The sequence below is a fragment of the Cynara cardunculus genome (genome assembly GCF_001531365.2).
Source record: "Cynara cardunculus var. scolymus isolate 2C chromosome LG 12, CcrdV1, whole genome shotgun sequence".
Taxonomy (NCBI): Eukaryota; Viridiplantae; Streptophyta; class Magnoliopsida; order Asterales; family Asteraceae; genus Cynara; species Cynara cardunculus.
Window position 1 is genome coordinate 7,558,314 of NC_037539.1, and position 20,693 is coordinate 7,579,006.

At 35.3% G+C, this 20,693-nt stretch overlaps 3 protein-coding genes across 4 annotated transcripts; 2 read left to right on the plus strand and 1 right to left on the minus strand.

Annotated features, from left to right (window-relative positions):
* Nucleotides 1–1,546: 1,546 nt before the first annotated feature.
* Nucleotides 1,547–1,894, plus strand: LOC112522851 (non-specific lipid-transfer protein-like). The gene has a single exon (XM_025132165.1). The coding sequence runs from the start codon at nucleotides 1,547–1,549 to the stop codon at nucleotides 1,892–1,894; it is 348 nt and encodes a 115-aa protein (XP_024987933.1).
* A 4,133-nt stretch (nucleotides 1,895–6,027) lies between these two features.
* LOC112522653 (non-specific lipid-transfer protein-like) lies at nucleotides 6,028–6,975 on the plus strand. The gene is made up of 2 exons (XM_025131920.1): nucleotides 6,028–6,555; nucleotides 6,808–6,975. Exons 1-2 carry the CDS (start codon nucleotides 6,215–6,217, stop codon nucleotides 6,851–6,853), a joined length of 387 nt encoding a protein of 128 aa, XP_024987688.1. The 5' UTR covers nucleotides 6,028–6,214; the 3' UTR covers nucleotides 6,854–6,975.
* LOC112522651 (cyclic nucleotide-gated ion channel 1-like) lies at nucleotides 6,567–17,119 on the minus strand. Of its 2 annotated transcripts, XM_025131918.1 has the most exons (9): nucleotides 16,934–17,119; nucleotides 14,896–15,483; nucleotides 14,384–14,596; nucleotides 12,241–12,533; nucleotides 11,875–11,986; nucleotides 11,054–11,299; nucleotides 10,201–10,592; nucleotides 9,139–9,459; nucleotides 6,567–6,697 (listed from the first exon to the last, which is right to left on the minus strand). In XM_025131918.1, the coding sequence occupies exons 2-9, from the start codon at nucleotides 15,250–15,252 to the stop codon at nucleotides 6,628–6,630; spliced, it is 2,004 nt and encodes a 667-aa protein (XP_024987686.1). In that variant the 5' UTR covers nucleotides 15,253–15,483; nucleotides 16,934–17,119; the 3' UTR covers nucleotides 6,567–6,627. The 2 variants fall into 2 exon arrangements, with proteins under 2 accessions (XP_024987686.1, XP_024987687.1); XM_025131919.1 differs by lacking the exon at nucleotides 14,384–14,596.
* Between the last annotated feature and the right edge of the window lie 3,574 nt (nucleotides 17,120–20,693).

Below are 20,693 nucleotides of genomic sequence, written 5' to 3' on the forward strand. Positions count from 1 at the left end.
CCACAATCATCATCGGTCGCCGACCACCACCACTACCATTGTTGGCCACCTCCCCTCCTCTACTACAACCTCCTCCACCACCTCCACAACCATCACTGACCACCGACCAACACCGTTCATCCCCACCACCATGGGCCACCTCACCTCCATCAGCGACTACCACTACCATTGCACACCACCGTCGGCGCCTACCACTACCACCGTTGGCCACCACTATCAGCTACTACTATCTACCATATTAACTTCTTCCGCAGCAACCAGTGTCCATCTCCACCACCACTAGTATCATCTGCCACCATCACATCCACCATAACCACCACCACTATGCACCATCACACCTACCTCCACCACATAGGCCACAACTATCTCCTCCATCACTGTCGACCACCACTAGCCATCCACCATCTTCACGTCCTCCCTAAGCACCATCGTTCACAAATTACCAATATTTCTACCTCCACAACTGTTGTTGTTGCAATAATATTCATCATGTTTTCACCAATTGATAATAAGGATCTTCCAAACCGAATAAAACATAATTTCTCCTTTATATGAATCGGGTTTTTTTCAAACTACTATCAATTATATAAAAAATTTCATTCAATTTTTCTTAAAGTTTCAATACACCGTGCATCTTTTAACTTTTCAAGAACTCTAATATCTTGGAATACACCTCAAATTTTAGCGGGTGCACTTTTGAGTAACTAAAAGAAATTCATTCTTACAAATTAAGGTTGAACACATACACGGGACCTGCTAACATCAACGTAGGTCTGGCCTTGATACTGTGTTTTAAATATAATTAAAAAAATACTATAATTTAATTAGTCTTATAAACAACATGCGGAAGCTTTGGACAGAAAAAATTATGTGATATTTGATAGAGGATTCAATTATTTTTGTAAAATATGTTTTGCGTTTAGAAATCAGTCGGAAATAAACAAAATATGGAGCGACCTTTCAAAGTGTATTGCAAATGGTCACATAATAACCACAAAGGTGGTGCCTGATTGGTTTGAGCTTGACTCCGAAGATCAAAAGTATCAGGAGGTCTCATGTTCAAATCCAAAGATGAATAAAAATCTCTTTATGGCCACGAAGTTTCAAATGCAGTGACTCCGGGCTATCTGCAAAACAGGTGGCCGTCCTGAAATTAGTCGGCTCACATAGCGGGTTGGATATCCAGATTAATAAAAAAATGTCATATAACCAAAATCATGTTTGACACTTGCAATGCCACGTTAGCTTCCAAAATACTATAATTTAATTAATCTTGTTTCAAATTATTGGAGTGTCTAATTAAAGGATTCAAGATTATTATCCACCATATATCGAAAGAAAACATAAAAATTGGAGGTGTTTTCGTTTTTAATCCAACATTAAGACACTAATTAAATTTTAACAACATCGTTTAAGTTTTTGTATACGACACTTCCAAAATGAAAACACACAAAGTACATGATGGAATCCGTTAACATATATTCCCATCCAGATATATAATTAAGGGTATCAACATCGAATTGACTTTTATTTTTGTTAACGAAGAATGGATCGCATTCATATACTATCCGTTGTTGCTATTTATTGTTTCCTATCTGGACCGATGGTGGTTGCACCCCCTTCGTGCAGACAAATCATTCCCGAATTGGTACCATGTGTGCCGTTCTTTATGGGTCTAGTTCTACAGCCTTCGATTCTTTGTTGCACGGGAGTCAGGGTCATAAAGGAGATGGGGAAAACCACCGAAGATCGTGTTGCAATCTGCAACTGTGCGAAGGAAATCTTGACGAGATTGGTCCTTTATGATCCAAAGCAATTCCCTCTACTCGATAAGAGATGTGGCATCGACTTAAATTATCCTCCGATTTCTAAGGACTTCGACTGCAAAAAGTAGTTTTCTCTTCATCTCCATCATATCTCGTTATAACTTGTGCAACTATCATTTGTTATTAGTTTATACGTATAATATGTATGCATGAAGGATCGTGTGAGAATACGAATTAAGATGATAAGTATAAGAAAGGATATGGACCCTTGATCACTTTTAATCTCGTCTCATCTCATGAATTGCACTTATCACGGGAATTGATCCAGTGCATCTCCTTAGTGTTAATATTCAATTAGAGTTGATCCAAATGTGGAGATCTCTTCTTATTCTTCTCATTATAACTTTCATTATCGCCAAAACTCAACCATATATGTATGTATGTATATATATTTATGTTTGTGTATAGGTAGTAAAATAATATGTGATGTGATGTGGTGCAGGATGGAATAGGTATAATATGGAGGTGTTACAAGCATCAAGCTGGATTATAAGATACCATGCGGTCAATGTGGTTATGGAATTAATTATGGTTGTAATTTGAATAAATATTTGTGTATATGGGAATAATATGATTATTTTTTATTTGTTTTTAATAAATAATATACAATATTCAAACATTGGATTGAACGCGATAAATAATTTGGTACGGATACAGATCAGCGACGGACTAGCTACAAAACCATTTTTTTTTTAATTTTTACTCACATTTTTATGATGCATGTATGATCCTAACTGAACCGTAGCAAATACATTCTCTAACTAATCTGTAGCAAATGTGTTCCCTAGCAAATTCATTGGTTTTCGATGAACTTTTACTTGAAAAGAGGAAAATAGTATAACGTATAAACCATCTTTTTGCTAAAAAAAAGAATTACGACCAACTGATTAGCTACGATTTATTTGTTACGAATCTGACTTTCCGCTACGGATGTGCCGTTCGCTTTTGCCTTAGTTTATTGTTATGGAATGCCTCAAACGTTTAACAAATTCAAACCGTGGCTATAAAAACAAACAAGTTTGTAACAAGGTACAAAAATTGCATTCATACAAAAAAGAATGTCCTGGTCGTACCAAACACGGACATACATTGTCTCACCTAGTCTTCTCCAGTCATGTCCAGTCCTAGCCTCCGGTCATGTTTAGTTCTGTCATGTCTAATCATATATGTGTACCAAATGTGACCAAAATGACTAAAAAGTGAAATCAATTCCGTGAAATGACTATTTTATATATAAAAATTTGACTTATTGAGATTTGACTCAGTTTTGGAAAGTTTGAAAGGTCGCTGCATGTTTTCTTTATTTCCGACTGAATTAAATAATTATTTTAATTGATTTATATTATCTATTTGATTTTTTTACTAGACAAATTTTATTAAGAAATGAGGAAATACCGAAAAGGGGGTCCACGAGAAATGGAAAACATTCCAAGACCCACCAGGAAACCGAAACAGAAAAAGACTAGGAAAAAACAAAAATGAGCAACAGACTAAAACCAAAACGAGAATCCAAGTCGGAAAAAAGAATGCTCAAATGAGCGTCGTGAAAAGGGTGCGAACCAAGAAACCCGAGAAACCGATAAACAGTTGCACCTCACCTCAAGGAAATCCAATTGAAATGTTGGAACCGGATGTCACCCAAGAGATCAATGTTTGAATTAACCTCTTAAAGATCTGAGAGTTTCTAAACATCCAAAGCAAGTTAGTCACAATCCAAATTAAATTACCTCTTGAACGAATCCAAGATTTGTTTTCCTCCATCAAAGTTGAGCAGCTTGTGAAAGAAGGTAGGTAGATTGCTTTCGATGTGCCACCAAATGAAGATGGGTTTCCATAGCTTCGAGGCATGCTTGCAGCCAAGCAAGCAATGCTCCACTGATTCAATTTGTTCCTTACACACCACGCAGGGGTATCGAATTTGTTGTTAAGCTCATGAAGCACGGGAATTCCATTTTGAAGCACACTCGACTCCAAATAAATGTTTAGTCTCCTTGGAGGCAACGTTTTTCAAATTGTTGGGGTGTCTAATTAAAGGATTGAAGAATATTATCCGTCAAAGATCTCTTCAACCCTATACTAAAAACATAAAAATGGAGGTGTTTTCATCTTTAATCCAACCTTTTTATGTACTTAGGGGTCGTTTAATAAATGTTTACCTACTGCATGTTTATTGGCAAAGAGTCACCACTCACTTACCTTGTGGGGTAACATTCTCGGTCATCAAATTGGATAATTGGTAAGCGTTTGTAACTCTTAAGCGCTTACAAGGTAAGATTTTTGGTTCTTGTTATGTTCACTCGGTAAGGTAATTGAATTGGTAAGCGCTTAGTGTTAAGTATACAGCTCCTTAATACCATGCTTGACTGCTCGTTTATAACTTAGGGCTTATTAGCATGTTCATATTCTTGGAACTAATTCATACTTTCATTGAAAGATTGTTGTAGTTCTAAGATGACCTCAACTTATGACTCCTGATTAAGTTGGGAGTTGTTAACTGTAAATAACTTCAAATTTTGATCATTCGGTTATTTATGCCGGTGATCCATCAAAACTTAGTGGCCGTTTATCAAACGCTTACTTGGGTAAGTGCTTAACAAATAACATTACCTCACCGGATGAATATGGTAAGGACCAAGAATCTTATCCGATAAGAGCGAGACAAGGACCAAGTCGGCATTTGTATGTTATTAGGTGAACTAGTTACTTAAAAGTTTGAGATTTCACATTTCAGGTACCAAAATGAAAGTCTTAAAAGTACGTTACCCAATGTAGGAATAAAACTAAAGTACGTTGTATTTCCGTACAATTTATCCCGGCTGAAGATAAAATTTTAAAACATTAGTTAATTCTAACATTTTATTTATTTTAAAAACAAATAACTAATAATATAATATGTTAACCACGGTTCAAAATAGCGTGAGGCATGACAGGACGGCGAGGTCAAGCCTCAAGCTTTACATGTCACGGCAAGGATGTGATATTTTTCCGGTCGTGACACAAGACGACAAATTTATATGTCATATATAGAACTATATATACATATATGTTTTTTATATGTTATTCAATTAGATGATATTAAAAATACTACATTAACATTAAAAGAAGAAATATCATATAGATTATTATTATTATAAATATAGTCATTGATTTAATATTCAATAGAGGGGTAATTTTACAACATCATTTTAACCGTAAGTCCATAATGTATATGAAGTCATGATACTGTAAGTGATATGATTAAATAAATCTATAAAAATTTAAAATTAAAGATGTGAAAATACAAATTCTAAATAAATTTTAAAAAATATTTTTTTAGAAGTCTGGCCTTACAAAAAAAAAACTCACGCCCATGGCGTGCCTTAAGACGTCGCAAGCACGTCTTACAAAAACGTTATAGGTCTTATCGTAATGGCAGAGATACGTTTGGCGCTTCTTTTTTTAACACTGATGTTAACTAATACAAATCAAATAACAAAAAGAAGTTAAATAAATAGAATGTGTTAATTAATCTAATTTCAATAATATCATATATCTGGATTTTTGTGTGATCAACAAGAATTTTAGAAAATATTTACATTAAGTAATGGTTTTAAAAAACTATTACATATAAGATTATAAGATGAATAAAAACAAAATTTTGGTTATTAATTAATAATTCTTCGAAAATCATAATTCATAATTAAATTAAACATTTTATTAAAATCGATTATAAAATATAAAAATAATAAGTATGGTTAATAATAATTTTAAGTAATGAATAATTTGTAATTAATATTAATATTTATTAATAATTCGCAATAATAAATAATAACTAATATTAGTTGGTGATATAATTGGAAAAAATGGTAACAACATGGCTTTTGAATAAATGGAAAAAATAAATTAGCTAATAAATTAATTTAGTGTTGTCAAACACAACATTAATTTACACAACATTAATTTATAAAATTCAATGAGAACAAGACCGTATTACATTTCATTACATTCATGATTCATCTATTTAACTATAATATAGTTCGTCCCTGTAAAATAATTAAAAAGACAAATATCATAGATAATTGATTTTATTATCTATATATATAACTTCGTTGCAACTATTAGATTTAAATATCTTGTTACATATTTGATTTTATTCGTTTATTTTGTTTTTACTAAAATAATTTTTTTACCCAAATTTTGATATAAAAGAAAAGAGTCTTGGCGTATTCTTTTTCCACTAAACTAACGGAATGGGTTGGGTGTTTTATACGAAAGTGTGACTAACGAGAACACACGAAGCGCATGAAGGTTTTCATCACATATTGGAATATAAATTGCTTACAATACATATACCATCCAAGATAACGGTTTTTTATACAAGACAATTTTGGAAAACCTATCTTCAAAGAATGGATTGCTTTCGCTTACTGTGGTCAGTTGCAATTGGTTTACTATTGGTTTCACGGAGACCGGTGGTGTATGCGGCCCCATCATGTACATGGGTCATGCCCATGTTGGCACCATGCTTGGGTTACATAAACGGTCAAGAGCCATCAAGTCTTTGTTGCTCCGCAGTCGAGAGCATCAAAGCGATGGAGAAAACCAAGTCCGATCGCATGGCTATTTGCAATTGTGTGAAACAAGCGACGAGATTGATCAGTTACAATCCAAAACGACTCCCTCTTCTACCTAAGAAATGTGGTGTTGATCTAAAATTTCCTCCCATCGGTCATGACTACGATTGCAAAAAGTAGTTCTCTCTTTCTCCCATTGACGAAATGTGCATTACATATTTCTTTCAATGCATGTACACATACACACGCTAAAGATGTCCAAATGAGTTAACGGGTCGGTTCTGCTCTGGACCGGTTCCATCTGGTCCTGTGTCTGACCTAGATGCCATCGCTACACGCATGATTATATATTACAATGTCTATGTGTGCACGCATGTAAACACATGTATTTTATATATAAACATACTAAAGATGTACATTATTTGCAGGATCGATGAATTAGGTACGGAGGTGGTGCAGCAAGATGGATTATAGGAACAACAAGCATCAATTCATGTACTTATGAAATTATGGCTTTATGTGAATAAATATTTGTGTATCCTGCAATAATACAAATTATTGTTTTATAGCTACTTCGTTTAGAAATAAAATGCAGAATTGGTGTATTATCTTTGTATCTTTGTATCAATTAGAGCGAATTGAACCCAAAATTATATATTTAATTAAAGAAATAATGATCAATTAATGAATGTTAATCATCTCTTGTTAGATTCATACTAGAACCATGTTGGGGTAAATGAACAATAGGTTGGTTTTCTGAAATCACAATTGCTTGGATTTTTGCTTGGATCTTGTATATCACTTGCCGAATCAGATATTTCGACCTTATAGCCTTGGGTTGCACGAAATTCTCATATGGGATAATCCAAGAAGGAACAATCTAATTTCTTAATCACAAAAATTAGATTATGTTACTGCAGGTTTTGAATATTCCAAATCCTTATATTCCAGCCAAAAGACGAATCTAAATATTCCAAATCCTTGGACCCCGCCAAGGGCGCTGCCCCTGGACCCTGCAAGTATTTCAAAGGCCCCCTTGACCCCCGCCTTTTGATCGTACTGAGATCAATCTAGTCTTATACAAGTGTGCGCTCCGCACCTCCTCACTTGCATAAAAAAACTAAGTAAAGATCCCCTTTAGCTCTCGTATATTTACCCATTACACCAAATGAAGCAGGTGACACTAAAATCACCAACAAACCATGATGGTCGTCATTCACCCGAGACATGAGAGAAACAAAAATCAAAAAGTTCTGGCAAGTGGCCTAATAGCAGGTCGGTTGCAGTAGTTAAATAAGGCTCTAGGTGTCTATTTACGGGTTAAAATAGGTGTCTAGATAATGGTATCTAAAGCGAGAACAAGTCTGATATACTAGTGTTATATGTTGAGGACGTCCTAAATGCTAGTAATGATAAAGACATGCTTGAGACCAATCGTTTCCAATTTAGAAACTCTGAAATGAAAGATCTCGTTGAAACATCTTATGATATTGGCATTGAAATTCACCTACATCAACCATCGGAAGTTAGGGATATATCGCAAAAGGGGTACTTAGAAAGAGTTGTCAATAAATACCACATGAAAAATACACATTATCGGTTTTCGACCAGTCAAAGGACTGATTTTGGACTAAAAAAAGAACCGGATTTTGAACTGATTGGGACTGGTCAAGAACCGGCCAACGGCTACTTTTTGATCTTAACAGCTATTTTTTGTCTTCCTTTTTTACTTTAAAGATGACTTTTTGCCCCTTCTAACAGCTACTTTGACAGGATTTGTTGGAAAATTGATTTGTTGTGATTTAGTATAGATAGAAATAGCATGTGTTGTGCATTTTCACACATTTCTCTCAAACTCTCCACTATCTCAAAGCATTCTTCAATATTCTTGCTATGTATTTGTCATATTTTTGTAAGTACCAAGGGCTGCAACCTAAAGCATTCCTTGAGCATGTTGTTTGAATGGCCTTACACAGTAATTCTATGTAATGTCATGATGTATACTATATCTTCTCATGATAATTACTTTTAGAGTACTTTATTGAGCTATTTCACATTATTGTAATATTCGTCCTTCTAATTTGACATTGTTAACATAAAGTAATGTAACCATTATCAAAATTACATCCATAGCCATATTGGACTTCTTTGATCGTTGGCTTAGTGATAGTGTCGAACGCATAACTAAAGGGGATCTCATGTCGTTTGTGGCATGTTAGGTTGTATATATATTAGTCCTCATGTTTTTGTATAGTCGTGATGTTATTAATTAGATAAACGTTTGGCCAATTTATTGAACGCCTAAGTAGATAGTTACAAGGCTAAGTGAAAGAATGTTAGAATTGTGCCCATAATGTGGCATTATTCACTATTTACTGTGTTCATGTGTTGGTTCTGTTGTGGTTAGGTAATAATATTACGCTTACAGTCGACTAATTATGCTTAGTTCTCGATTAACTATTAGAAAGATGGTTATTTCCTACAAATCATCAATGCCATAATTTATAATTGTTCTCTCATCATCTTGCTAGAAGGACACAGAAGAATTGAGCAATTAAAATCCTAACTATTCTATCAAAGTAAGGCAATAAAGTGATTGATCAGTTCTTCCTAATTGATTAGCAATGGCACCAACAAGTTGCTTCACCACTCTAAAGTCATTTAGGCATCTAAAAATACCTATCTATAAATAAGCACAACATATTTCACAGTATACTCCAAAAAACTATAAGAACATATGACGAGAAATTTAACTTTACCTAGAGGTAAAGGTTGTGGTGTCATTATCAAAATCAGGCTGGACTGGCTTCAGCGGGAGCAGGAGCTGAAACTTAGTTGTTGATATTTCTCCATTATATATATGTTTCCGCCTCAAGAAACGTAATGCATTGGAGGAAAATCTGAGCACATTGATGGAGGCACCAATGCTGAGGGTGGAGGTTTCCCTGCTGGTGGCCAAGGCATCCTGCAGTCTCCTATCTTGCTCCTTCAAGGTTTTTAGCTGCTTCCTTCTACGATGTCTACGCCACACAGACTGTATGTAGCAGGCTGCCCATGTCCTCCACTGCTGTGAGTAGAATCTGAAAATGAATACAAAACAAAACTATTATTCCAGCCATAAAGAAGTAGAAATTGTGTATTATATAGGTCATGCAATGAACTTATAGCCAATACTGCTACCTCTGTTTCAGGCAAAAAAACATTTTTACTCTGTATCTCAAATATTATATGCAAATTGAAAAACTTTGCAAGAATACTTGAACTACAAAACAACTACATTTAAATGATGTTGGTTTAAAGTTTGCAATAAAATCCATATCAAATTTGAATGTGAAAACTAATAGGTTTGAAATTGAAAGCAACAAAACATAGTCTTTTGGAAGAGCAATTGTGAGAGTCCCAGCATATAGGGATTAATTTACGTTAAATATATTTATTGTGAGAATGTGGAACCCTTGCTCTCCGAAAGAGCCCTTGAGGAGAGTAGAGAGCTTCCAACATATAAAGAAATGGTCCACGCCTAGGTGATTTGGGACTCTACAACCCCCTTCAATGGACGCTAAACCGACAAATTGTCCCAGAGTGTCTACAGGGGGCTAGAACGAGACAAATTGCCCCAGCGTGCTGAGTCCCTAAGGTGGTAGACCTTGGGTCTGATACCATGTGAAAATATGTGGAACCCCATTAGATTATTCTCCAACATAGCCCTTGAGGAGAGAAGTGTTTCCAACATATATGGAAGAGATTAGCCGATGTGGCACTCCAACATTTATCAACCTGCATAGAATACCAAGAATGGAAATATTTAACTTTGTGATTACCTAAAAGTATGTTGGAGACTCCTGCTGTGGAGACGCCTAAACTGGGATGCCACGGACATCAGTTTATCAGCCTCTAGAGCAAAAGCTTGAACATCTGTAACTGCTTGCACCGTTCTAGTTGAGAAGGGAAGTATTGGAGTTGTAGGATCCAAAGCCCACGTGAGAAGCTCTTCTCCACAGAAGTCACCAGCCCGGAGTGTAATAGAGTTGAAGAAGCCAGTCCTTCCACCATCAGTTGTTACACTTAGTACCTCACCACGTGTAATGAAGAGCATTTCAGGTACCGGATCTCCCTCTACGATTATGCGGCTAGTCTCTGTGTAAAGAACTGGCTTCAGACCATCACACATAGCATCCAACAAATGTTCGTCCATTTGCTCAAAAAGAGGTACCTGCGTAAAAAGTTGAATCCTGCTTTAACCAAACATTAATTTAAATAGTCACTAATGCTACCAAACACACATTATCCTCATCTTTGAAAACAAGAACACTTGGCACGAGCCCAGTAGTTTCTCAAATTCTACATAAATTGTTTTGCACTTCGGATATACTCCATGCATGCGTAACGAATTTCCAAATTAAGGGAAGTTCTATCTTTGCATCTGCAGAAATCATTAAAGGACTAGGAGACAACCCACAAAGTGAATTACTGTAAACTAGATGTATCACCCACTCTAAACCAAACCAAACCAAACCAAACCAACACAGTATATCCCATCTGAAAGTGGGGTCTAGGTAGGGTAAGGTGTATGCAGACCTGACCTCTCTACCCTAAAGAGTAGAGCGGCTGTTTTCATGAATACCCTCAGCTTCTGCAAAACAAGCAAAGATAACGCAAAGATGTATCACTCACTCTCCTTAGTGAAAACAAGCAAAGATGACGTTTTATGTCCCTCCTCAGATCTCGAGGAAGGTCTCTGACGAAGGAATTCAACTCAACACCCCTAGTTATCTTCCATTTATACTGTTTGTGTCTTCTAACTCGCTCCCTCAACTGCTCAGGGAGGGAAACATGTGACATGAGCTCCTCTGCTTCTCGCCTTTTTTCTTTCATCTCCTCCACTCTGAGAGTAAGGTTTGAAAACGACTGCAAGTATTTCTGTAATAGTAGAAACAGTTGAACCACTATATTAGCTCATGAATCCTATAATGGGGAAAGTATTTTGATGACTAGACTAAAGGTCATACTTCATCTATGTATTGGCAGGTGATATGCAAGGTGGATTTTAAACAAACAAATATCACATTGTAACAACATAAGAAAGCATATCGATCCCGTTTGTTATTTTATGTTGGACTAATCAACACTACATTCATCTATGCTTAATGAATTATTAATTGGTTAGAACAATGGACCTCCTGTTCCAAGGTGAGGGATTGCCTCAGGGTAAAGCCCTTTTATCTGGCCTAGAGGCCACTGGCTTATAATAAAAAGAGAAGCCAAAGATCAATGACAACTTTAAATGAACAAGCCACACCATAATGCAATTGCCCCACCATAATGCAATTGGCCCACCCCAGAAAAGAAGGATACAAAACTGAATCCTACAAGCACACTAGACCTTTTATAAATAAGATGATAATTTCGGAATGAATGGATTAGTAAATGCACAAGCATAGCTTGTAAGCAGAATCAATCATCTTGAACAAGACTAAACAGATTAGTGCACAAACCTGTATGTTGCCAATAAGCAAAGCAAATAGAACCAACCCAATGACAGCAATAAAGTCAGCAAATAGAATCTCCCCATAGTAAGTGCTTGCCTTAAGGCCTTGACCAAGAGAACTGGATCAGAAGAGAAAACATTTTTAGCTTCACAACTGGAAAGACCATTTTGATTTCAATAATGCAACCCCAATCTATTTACAAGCCATATGGAACAAAAGGTTCATCACATTGCTTTTGATCACAAAGAGCTTGTGTATGGATCAATGTCTTGTTAATTTACTAGCTTGTTTAGTTTTGCTTCAAGAAGATTTTTGCACCACTGAAGTCTGAGCATGGAAAACCAGAGAGTAGGATATCTAGTGATTACTAACCTTAGACTCTGCAAACCCCACCATGAACAATACAAAAATTTCTGGCGGAAGTCGCTTGTTTCTAACACACGAGTTTGAAGAGCGTCAAGGAATAAGCCAAAATCAAAGTTTGCTGAATCCTTAATTTCATTCCGTTCAAGAAGAGGGCATGAACTTTTCAGGAACCCAAAATCTCCCACACGGCCTTCTCCACAATATAAATACTTGGAGTCATAGTTATGCCTTTGACATGCAATATTCCAGCATCTGAGCTCGCTTTCTATTGCAAACAAGTACCAAAGGGCTCCAACTACCTGTCCACAAAAATTCTTTCTTACCATTAGCAGTATATCAATATAGATACATTTATCACGATTCAGTCATAATACTTTTACCACCATTCTGTCATGAATGAGCATAAAATCTTTGATATACTAACTCTTGAAGCTTCACCAGTTCTCATACAGATTGTCTTATTCCAAGGGTTTATCTGGTTTCTAAAGACCTCCAATATCTGCGTTTATTTTGAAGAACTTTTACCATTAAAGCATCAGTGGTTTGTTTAAAAAAAGCAGTGTATTAAGTGCTACATCTTTTGCAATGTTTGTGTTCACAGCCGTCTTTTATGAGTTATTATTGATATGTCTTCTAGTTGTGCTTATTCTTGCTTCGAACAATATAAGTTGGATCCTTACGCTAGCATGTGACATTCGTGTAGCTTAAGTGATATAGATATAGGGTACTGTGGTGTAGATAGATTGTGTAGAGACCAGCTTGATGCCAGCTCTCAACTTTTCCGCACCCTGTAAGGTGGAACACATGTAAAGTTCCACTTCTGCTCACAACTAAAACAGCTGGTGAAAACACTGTTTCAATATTTTTTTTCAAAATAAGGAAGTCCTCAAAGTCACACACCCATAATAACTATAACAACAATAGCAACACTTCTGTTTCAAAATAATTGGGACAGGTGGAAAATGGAACTATCAGAAATTACAATTAGATGAACCAATCTTGGGATTTGAAAAGCAAATATAAAATCCACCATATGGTTGAACTTCTATCAAGTCCAATATATACATTTATCGCTTACTACAACTTTTGAAACTTCCTCACATACGTATCTAGCCAAACCTACATCTCCTACTGCTTTCTCTTGGTACAAGCCTCGCCTCCCAGTTATTGATGCACTCAAAGATCTACCACGGAATTCTCCATATTTGGTGATCACAATATCAACTACAGTATCCACAACTCAATCTACGCACATGTCTATTGGTGGCCCTAACTTTTGATTTATCTTTCAACTTCAGTAAGATTTATAATCACTTAATGCTTCCATGGCTAATAACTTCCAATCCTCAATAGAATTCCTAGTCATGGCCTCATGGGTAAATATTCAACATTGCAATTTATTTGTTCCGATCAACTTTGTATGAAACTTATAGTTTGTCCATAGAAATTGAAATGAAAATATGGAACATTTATCTAGAGTAAAGGAAATTTCCCAAATACACTTCATGGAATATAATATATATATATATATATATATATCATGTAGAGAGAGAGGAGGAGGATCAAACGAGAAGGGGGTCAACTTACGAGAAGTGCGAGAAGGGGCGAATCACATGTGCTTCTATTGTAAATCACATGTGATTTATAACACAACCAGATGGACTCGGGGGTGACTGGTCCATGAAAACTCACCCTTGCAGTGGCTGGTTAGTGCAACCTTCTAGACGTGACGAAATCACATGCGATTTGGCCCTCCCGCAAGTTGACTGCCTCTTGTTTGAACCCACCCCTTATATATATATATATATATATAGAGAGAGAGAGAGAGAGAGAGGGTGTCTTTTTACAAAACCAACCATTAGTACAAACCATACAAACCAATCTCAACTATTCTTCTAGTGTAATGAATATTTGATTCAATGAATATCTCATTCTTTCCTAATATAAACGTTGACCATAAATGAACTCGGATAATATTCCATAAATATCCAAATCATAATAAATAAACTCTCATCATTTCTATAAACATCTCAATTAATTGGTTTCTATGATTTGTACTAATAGGGTGGTTTGCAAACGATCCACCCTCTATATATATATATATATATATACTTGTAATATGGTTAGGAATACATGAAATAGTTCTTACATGGCTAGCTAGCACATAGAGAAAAAAGTTAAAAGCAGCTCCGGCCCATGCTTTTTCAGTGAGGAAGCCAGAAATTTTTGTCACCTTCCGATAGAACAAAGAAAGCCGAATAACTCGAGGGACAAATTGACAAAAGATAATGAACTTCAAAAGGTTTTTCGTCAGTAATGAAGATGGACCATCTAAGTTGGGGATGATTACCAAAACTGCCAACTGCACACGCGAATCAAGATTTTATTTTTAGAAATAAATGGGAAAATTTGATCCTACTTTTCCACATTATAAGCCAACAATATCTACATAAATGAAAAGACTGAAAGTATATTCGTTAATACCCTTTGATGGATTTGTATGTCCAGATATACCACTGAGACTCAAATCCATTCAGTGATATCTTATTTACATGTTTTCGATATCAAACCAAGACATAAGGAATATATTGTGGTAATTGGTAAATCCCAAGATCTGCAGAGAGATATTGAAAGGATTATAACAAAAAAAACTAGACATACCTGTGGAAGGGGAAAGGATGCTAACACATCAATGACGAAGTACGATTTTAGGTAACGTCTTGCCACATAATGAGGTTCATCTATGAACAATCTCTTTCCAAGGATATGATTATAACGAGGAACATACGCAGTTCGAAACTGGATAATGATGTGAAATACATATAACATGTCGGCAAAAGAACGAAGAACACACAAAACAACCTCCAACTTGCGGTCCACATCAAGGCACTTTTGGGTGCCATCAACTACAGGAATATAGAAAAACAAAGGATCCAAGGACAGTGCTACCACAGAAAATAACAAAAAAGTTTTGTTCCACTGCAGAATAAACCTCCCCTCTGGATCAAAGAACTCCATCAATGAGCTCTCAATTCCACTTTTCTCCTCTCTATATCACTTGCAGTTGAGCCTGTAAACCCTTCTCATGTCTTCTTTTAGGATTTTGGTGACAAGTAAAGAGATATGGTTTATTTGCTTAAAAGAAACCCATCATCATCGAAGTTGTCACCATCTGTGAAAGTTGAAACTCAAGAGTACATGCCAAATCCTCTCTTGATCAGAGTCATCAGCAGGTGATGACCCATGCACCTGTCAAACCCAACAAATTGATTATGGACCTCAAAGAGAAGCTAAATCTATCAGATCAATTTATTGGATGGCTGGCAAGATTCTCGATTTCGGCCATCTCCAAAACTTTCATAACTAGAGCTAATAAACTCGCCTCTACCCAGGGTTCTTCTTAGCTTAAAGAAAACAAACCAATCCAGCTAGTTTTTGTTTTGACTCAACTCATACACATAGCAAGCTTGCAAAAGTTGGGATTAAGCATATGCCTACCTTCACAGGGATGTCTTAAGATCAGGAAGCCTTAACAATTTCTCTGTTAAGCTTCCTTTTACTCTCATTCTCTTACACACAGACTCACTACAGGTATTACGATTCAGAATTTTTGTCAAGTTCTCTTCAAAATTGTCAATCAATTATGCACACTTGGATTAGTCACAATTTACGAGATGTAGGAACGAAACTGAAGTTATAAAAAATACACATTTATACAAAAGAAAATAAATACAACATATTAAAATGGGGAAAGGATTTTTTGTGATCCACCCGTATGGTACTTGAGGAAGCACAATCCCACATAAAATCCCCTCCCCTTTTTCTGTGAGGGATAGTGCATTGACAAGCACCATTCCTTTGGATGGGCTCGCATAAAAACAACAACCTGATATTAGAACAACATAGGTATATATATACATACGTACATACATACATACATACATATATCAGATAAAAGTCAGACCATGATATTTCACATATCTGTATCCAATACTCATGGATTTTAAACTAAAACTCTTTTGCATGTAAAACTCTAGACACTTCATATACACCAAAAAACATGCAATGCCATGGAATCTCAATTGTAAGACTCATTGCTCTGCTCAATATGTGGAGACTGATGTCTTGGTGCTAAAAGAAAATTGATCTTTTAAGTAAAGGATTGAGCTCATTAGTCATAACATTGGGTATATTTGAAATGAACTTATAGTTCAAAGATAACCACAAGCTTATGAATTATGTATCATTATTTTTTTTATCATAAGCATGTATCTGAAAAGTGCAACCTGATGCACAAGGATCATCATCTTTAAAAATGGTTGGGGAGGGATATCTTCATACATAGTCTTTCCGTTGCTTTATCGTATCTTACGGTCATGTTTAGAGATGTTTTCCCTTTGAATTTATCAAATCCGCAAGTTCTTATATTGACAACCAAAAAGAAACACCGAAAGGGACGACAATCGCTGAAAAATCAAGTTGCATTTAGAAAACGCCGACTGCTAACTCAAACTTTTCATCCAACCCTACTACTTCACCAACGCAAAAAGTAGCACCGATATTGTTGCAAAAAACAGAATTGAGAAACGAAATTAGCATAAAAAGCTTAGCCAAGTATATAATCTGACGATGATATCCATTTCTTCAATTCTCTTGCCTGGAATTTCTTAAGGAGGATTAAAAACACAAATGAAATTACCTGATACGAAAATCCAGAACTACAAAATCTATTACGTCTCTTGCGCGAGTAACATTCTTCCAAAATCTCTCGAAAAACACCAAATCTTCCTCAGATATTCTCAAAAAGCGAAAGCGTAAGAGAAATGAACACCAAATCAAAGAGAAAACCAGATGAAAATTCAAGCTGAGAGAGAGGTAGAGAGATTGTGGCTGCCTGCGAACCTTCCTGTAATGGAACTGTGGAAATCATTGTCCCACCACCTTTTTTAGAGTCGTCTAAAGTCAAATGATACGGTCCCCTACCCCCATACTATCACCAAATTTCACTTTTACCCTCATCTTTTACTTTGTTGTTCAATTCGATCCATTTGGTCTCCACTTTGTATCATTTGGACAAAAAGTTGATTACTTATAATTCAAACCGGCTCCACACGGACCCGCCTCTAATGACACCGATATAAAGAGGATTTTTTGGATCACTTAACGGCTAAGACTAGCTAGGGGTTGGGATCAAACCTAGGACATATCTTGTATTTGGATAAAGTCACTCCACTTTGTATTACTCCAATAAAAACACTCGAGATCAAAGCTAAATACAAGTATGAAGAAGAAACCAACCCCCCAAAAGTAGCTATCAAAGAATTTCTCTCCACAACACGCGGGACACAAAATGGTAAGGTTCTTAATGCACCTTGAAATCCATTGTCAATTAGAAATGTCACAACCGCGCTTCGAGATGCCTTCAGCGTCGACGAACATGTACCAGGGTGTATGTGTGACTCGAAATGATAGAAGTCAAACTTCGAGAAAAAAGTCAATATTTTGAACACGTTTGCTTTGAAAAGTCATTTGCGACGTGATTTCTTATTATATAACAAACAATCATCTTCCAAATAATATATTGTGAGTCCAATATAGATAGAGAGTCTGCAAGAAAGAAATTCTAACAATTGAGGTTAGGCTCCAACCCCACCATTGAAAAATAGCCTTCAACAATTGAGGATAGACGCATGTTTTTATTAGTTATATATCAAGTCATATGTTTTATTTAGGAATAAAGCATAAGTTATGTTCTTGAATTTGAGAAAAAAAAAGGGATTAAAAAGAAAGTGAATAAAGGAATTCTTTAATTTGTACTATTGAGAGGGAAGGAAAAGAACGAAATAGAGAGAAAGAAAATAATTTTTCATGTTCTTGGACAGAAGAAAAATGAAGGAAAATATGTTTTTCATAAAAATACCCTCATTTATTTTTTAGCAGGTTGTTAAAGACTCAAGAATTGGTTGGAAATCCTTGTGGGGTGCACATAACTATGACTTCATGTGTGATAACATATGCATTTAAGGCTGAATTCAAAGCCTTTAGTGATTCATGTAAATATGAATTTGCAAAGATTCATAACTAGATTTCTTATCTAAAGGCCATTCAGAGTTCCACCACAGCCACTCAGACTTCTCAGCAACACAACCAGACTTCATATGACATGACAAATTCTGAAGTTTTTCAAGCTTTATCTAAAAAAGCTTGACTATAAGTCTTAAGGGTATAAGAAGGATATTGCAAATGTACACTCAAAACTGCAAACATTTGAAAGAATTCAGAGTTTTACTATTTCAGAGTTGAATCAAATGAAAGCAACTTTATGAACTCAGTCGGGCCCTATTGAATTCCTTTCCAGCTCATACTTCAAATAATTCAATTCAAAGATTGCTCAATTGAAATCAGCTTAGATTTCTAACCAAGGAAGTGACCCACAAAACCTTCAAAATCTCAAGGGTACTCTCAACTTGAACTAGATTTGGTAAAAGATGGTCTAAGCTTTTTAGCAGAATATGTTGTTGAGTTGAAGACGGATCTAGCAAAGTATCATGTTCTTGGACTGGATAGAAAGGAAAGAAAGGATGTTTTTGATAAAAAAAAATACCCTCATTTATTTTTCAGCAGGTTGTTAGGACTCAAGAATTGGTTGGAAATCTCGGGGCAATGCACATAACTATGACTTCATGTGATAATAGATGCACTTGTTGCAGCTGGGTTACCCTCTCCAGTTGTCATTAAGGCTGAATTCAAATCCACAACATATAGGTCGTTTGGTTGGTTTTTCATTAGTTATGTGTGAATAAAGTTGTCTGTGTAGATTGAGAAAGTTTTTGTTTGGATGGATAATTTTGCTTCTATTAAGTCTTATATGAATAAAGTTGTTTGTGTGGATTAATATATCTGTATAGATGGAATTAACATGTTTTTTGATGGGGAAATGTATGGAAAAACTTGATTTTTCTACATAAAACTCTTAATTAGAAGATTACTAAATAAACTATTTTCTATATCATTAAATCGCTATCAAACAATCATGTAGTTCAACCGTATAAGTTGTGTGCCTATGTCCCATTGGGCTTATTAAGCTGCTAATAAACAAGGTGAAACATAGTCTCATCTTCTTCATTCGGATCGTCTATTGACAATCGACACTTGAGCTAAAAGCTTATTGAATACAATATGGTTTCATGATAACATGCTCATATAATTATGTATTAGGTGTTTTAGTTGCTATCTTGCAAGTGTGGTTTCAACTCATCATTTTTCTTTGCGTATGTGACTTTTTCTATGGACGATGACTCAAAGACCTTGGAATTGCAAGTCTCTCTTACATGTTCAATCCACCTTGTACAGTGAAAAAAATGTGGGTTTAGGAACATTTTTAGTAATTTTCATGAAACCTGATGCATTTAGTTTGTAATTAAGGGACAATTTACCTAAATGTTTACCCAGTAAACGTTTAGAGTGAGTTTGATACATTGGATATGACATGAAATAATAGAAGATAGATCGTTCTTTCATGTTTGACAAGACTTTTATGTGGAACAAACGTGAACTGAGCGGACAAAGTGGAATATGCCTGTACCACCCTACCCCCATGGAATAAGGTGGCACAAGGTGGAAAAAACTTATATTTTATCAATATAATCTTAAAATATAATTTTTTTTTAAAACATCAAATAAATCTTCTTTTTACATTTTAATCATTTTTTAAATTCTATTTATTTAAACATTAATTTTGTTGTTCTCAAAATATTATTTTTATACGATAACTTTTATCGTGGTGTCATTTTAATTGTCTTAACGAGAACTTTCAAATAATATTTTGTTATAAAAAATAATTATTTTATTATAATTACATAGATTATATAAATTAATAAAAAGATATAAACAACTCATTAGAGGTAAATTGATTGTTTTCTGTTCTGTCCAATTTTGTCTTACCAAATGTTGAACAACTATTCTAGCATGTCCTGTTATGTTCAATCATGTCTGGACATCAAACGCACCTTAGTAGTAAGAATCATCAGTCTCACTTATTTGACTGGGTAAGTTTTTAATTGATCAAAACGACAACATATACAACAATTTATCCAATAAACACTAACCAGATAACAATCTATCACTCTAGATAAGAGTCATCACTTCGGTCCTTACATTAGTTTTAGCAAATGAAATTCTCATTCATTATCTTGTTTTTATGTCCAAGGGGGTGTTTGGGATTGCTTATAAAAACAACTTACTGACTTATTCCGGTGTGACACCGATAATAAACACTTATGAGCCTTTGAATAAACAACTTATACCGGTGTCAAACCGATAATAAAGAGTTTTTGAAGAAGTTAAACTCTTCTAACTTATAATAAATTGACTAGAAGAGTACTCGCGCAATGCAGCGAGATACATCGTGTTTTTAATATTTCATTTTATTCTTTATCTCAGTCGATGTTATAATATGA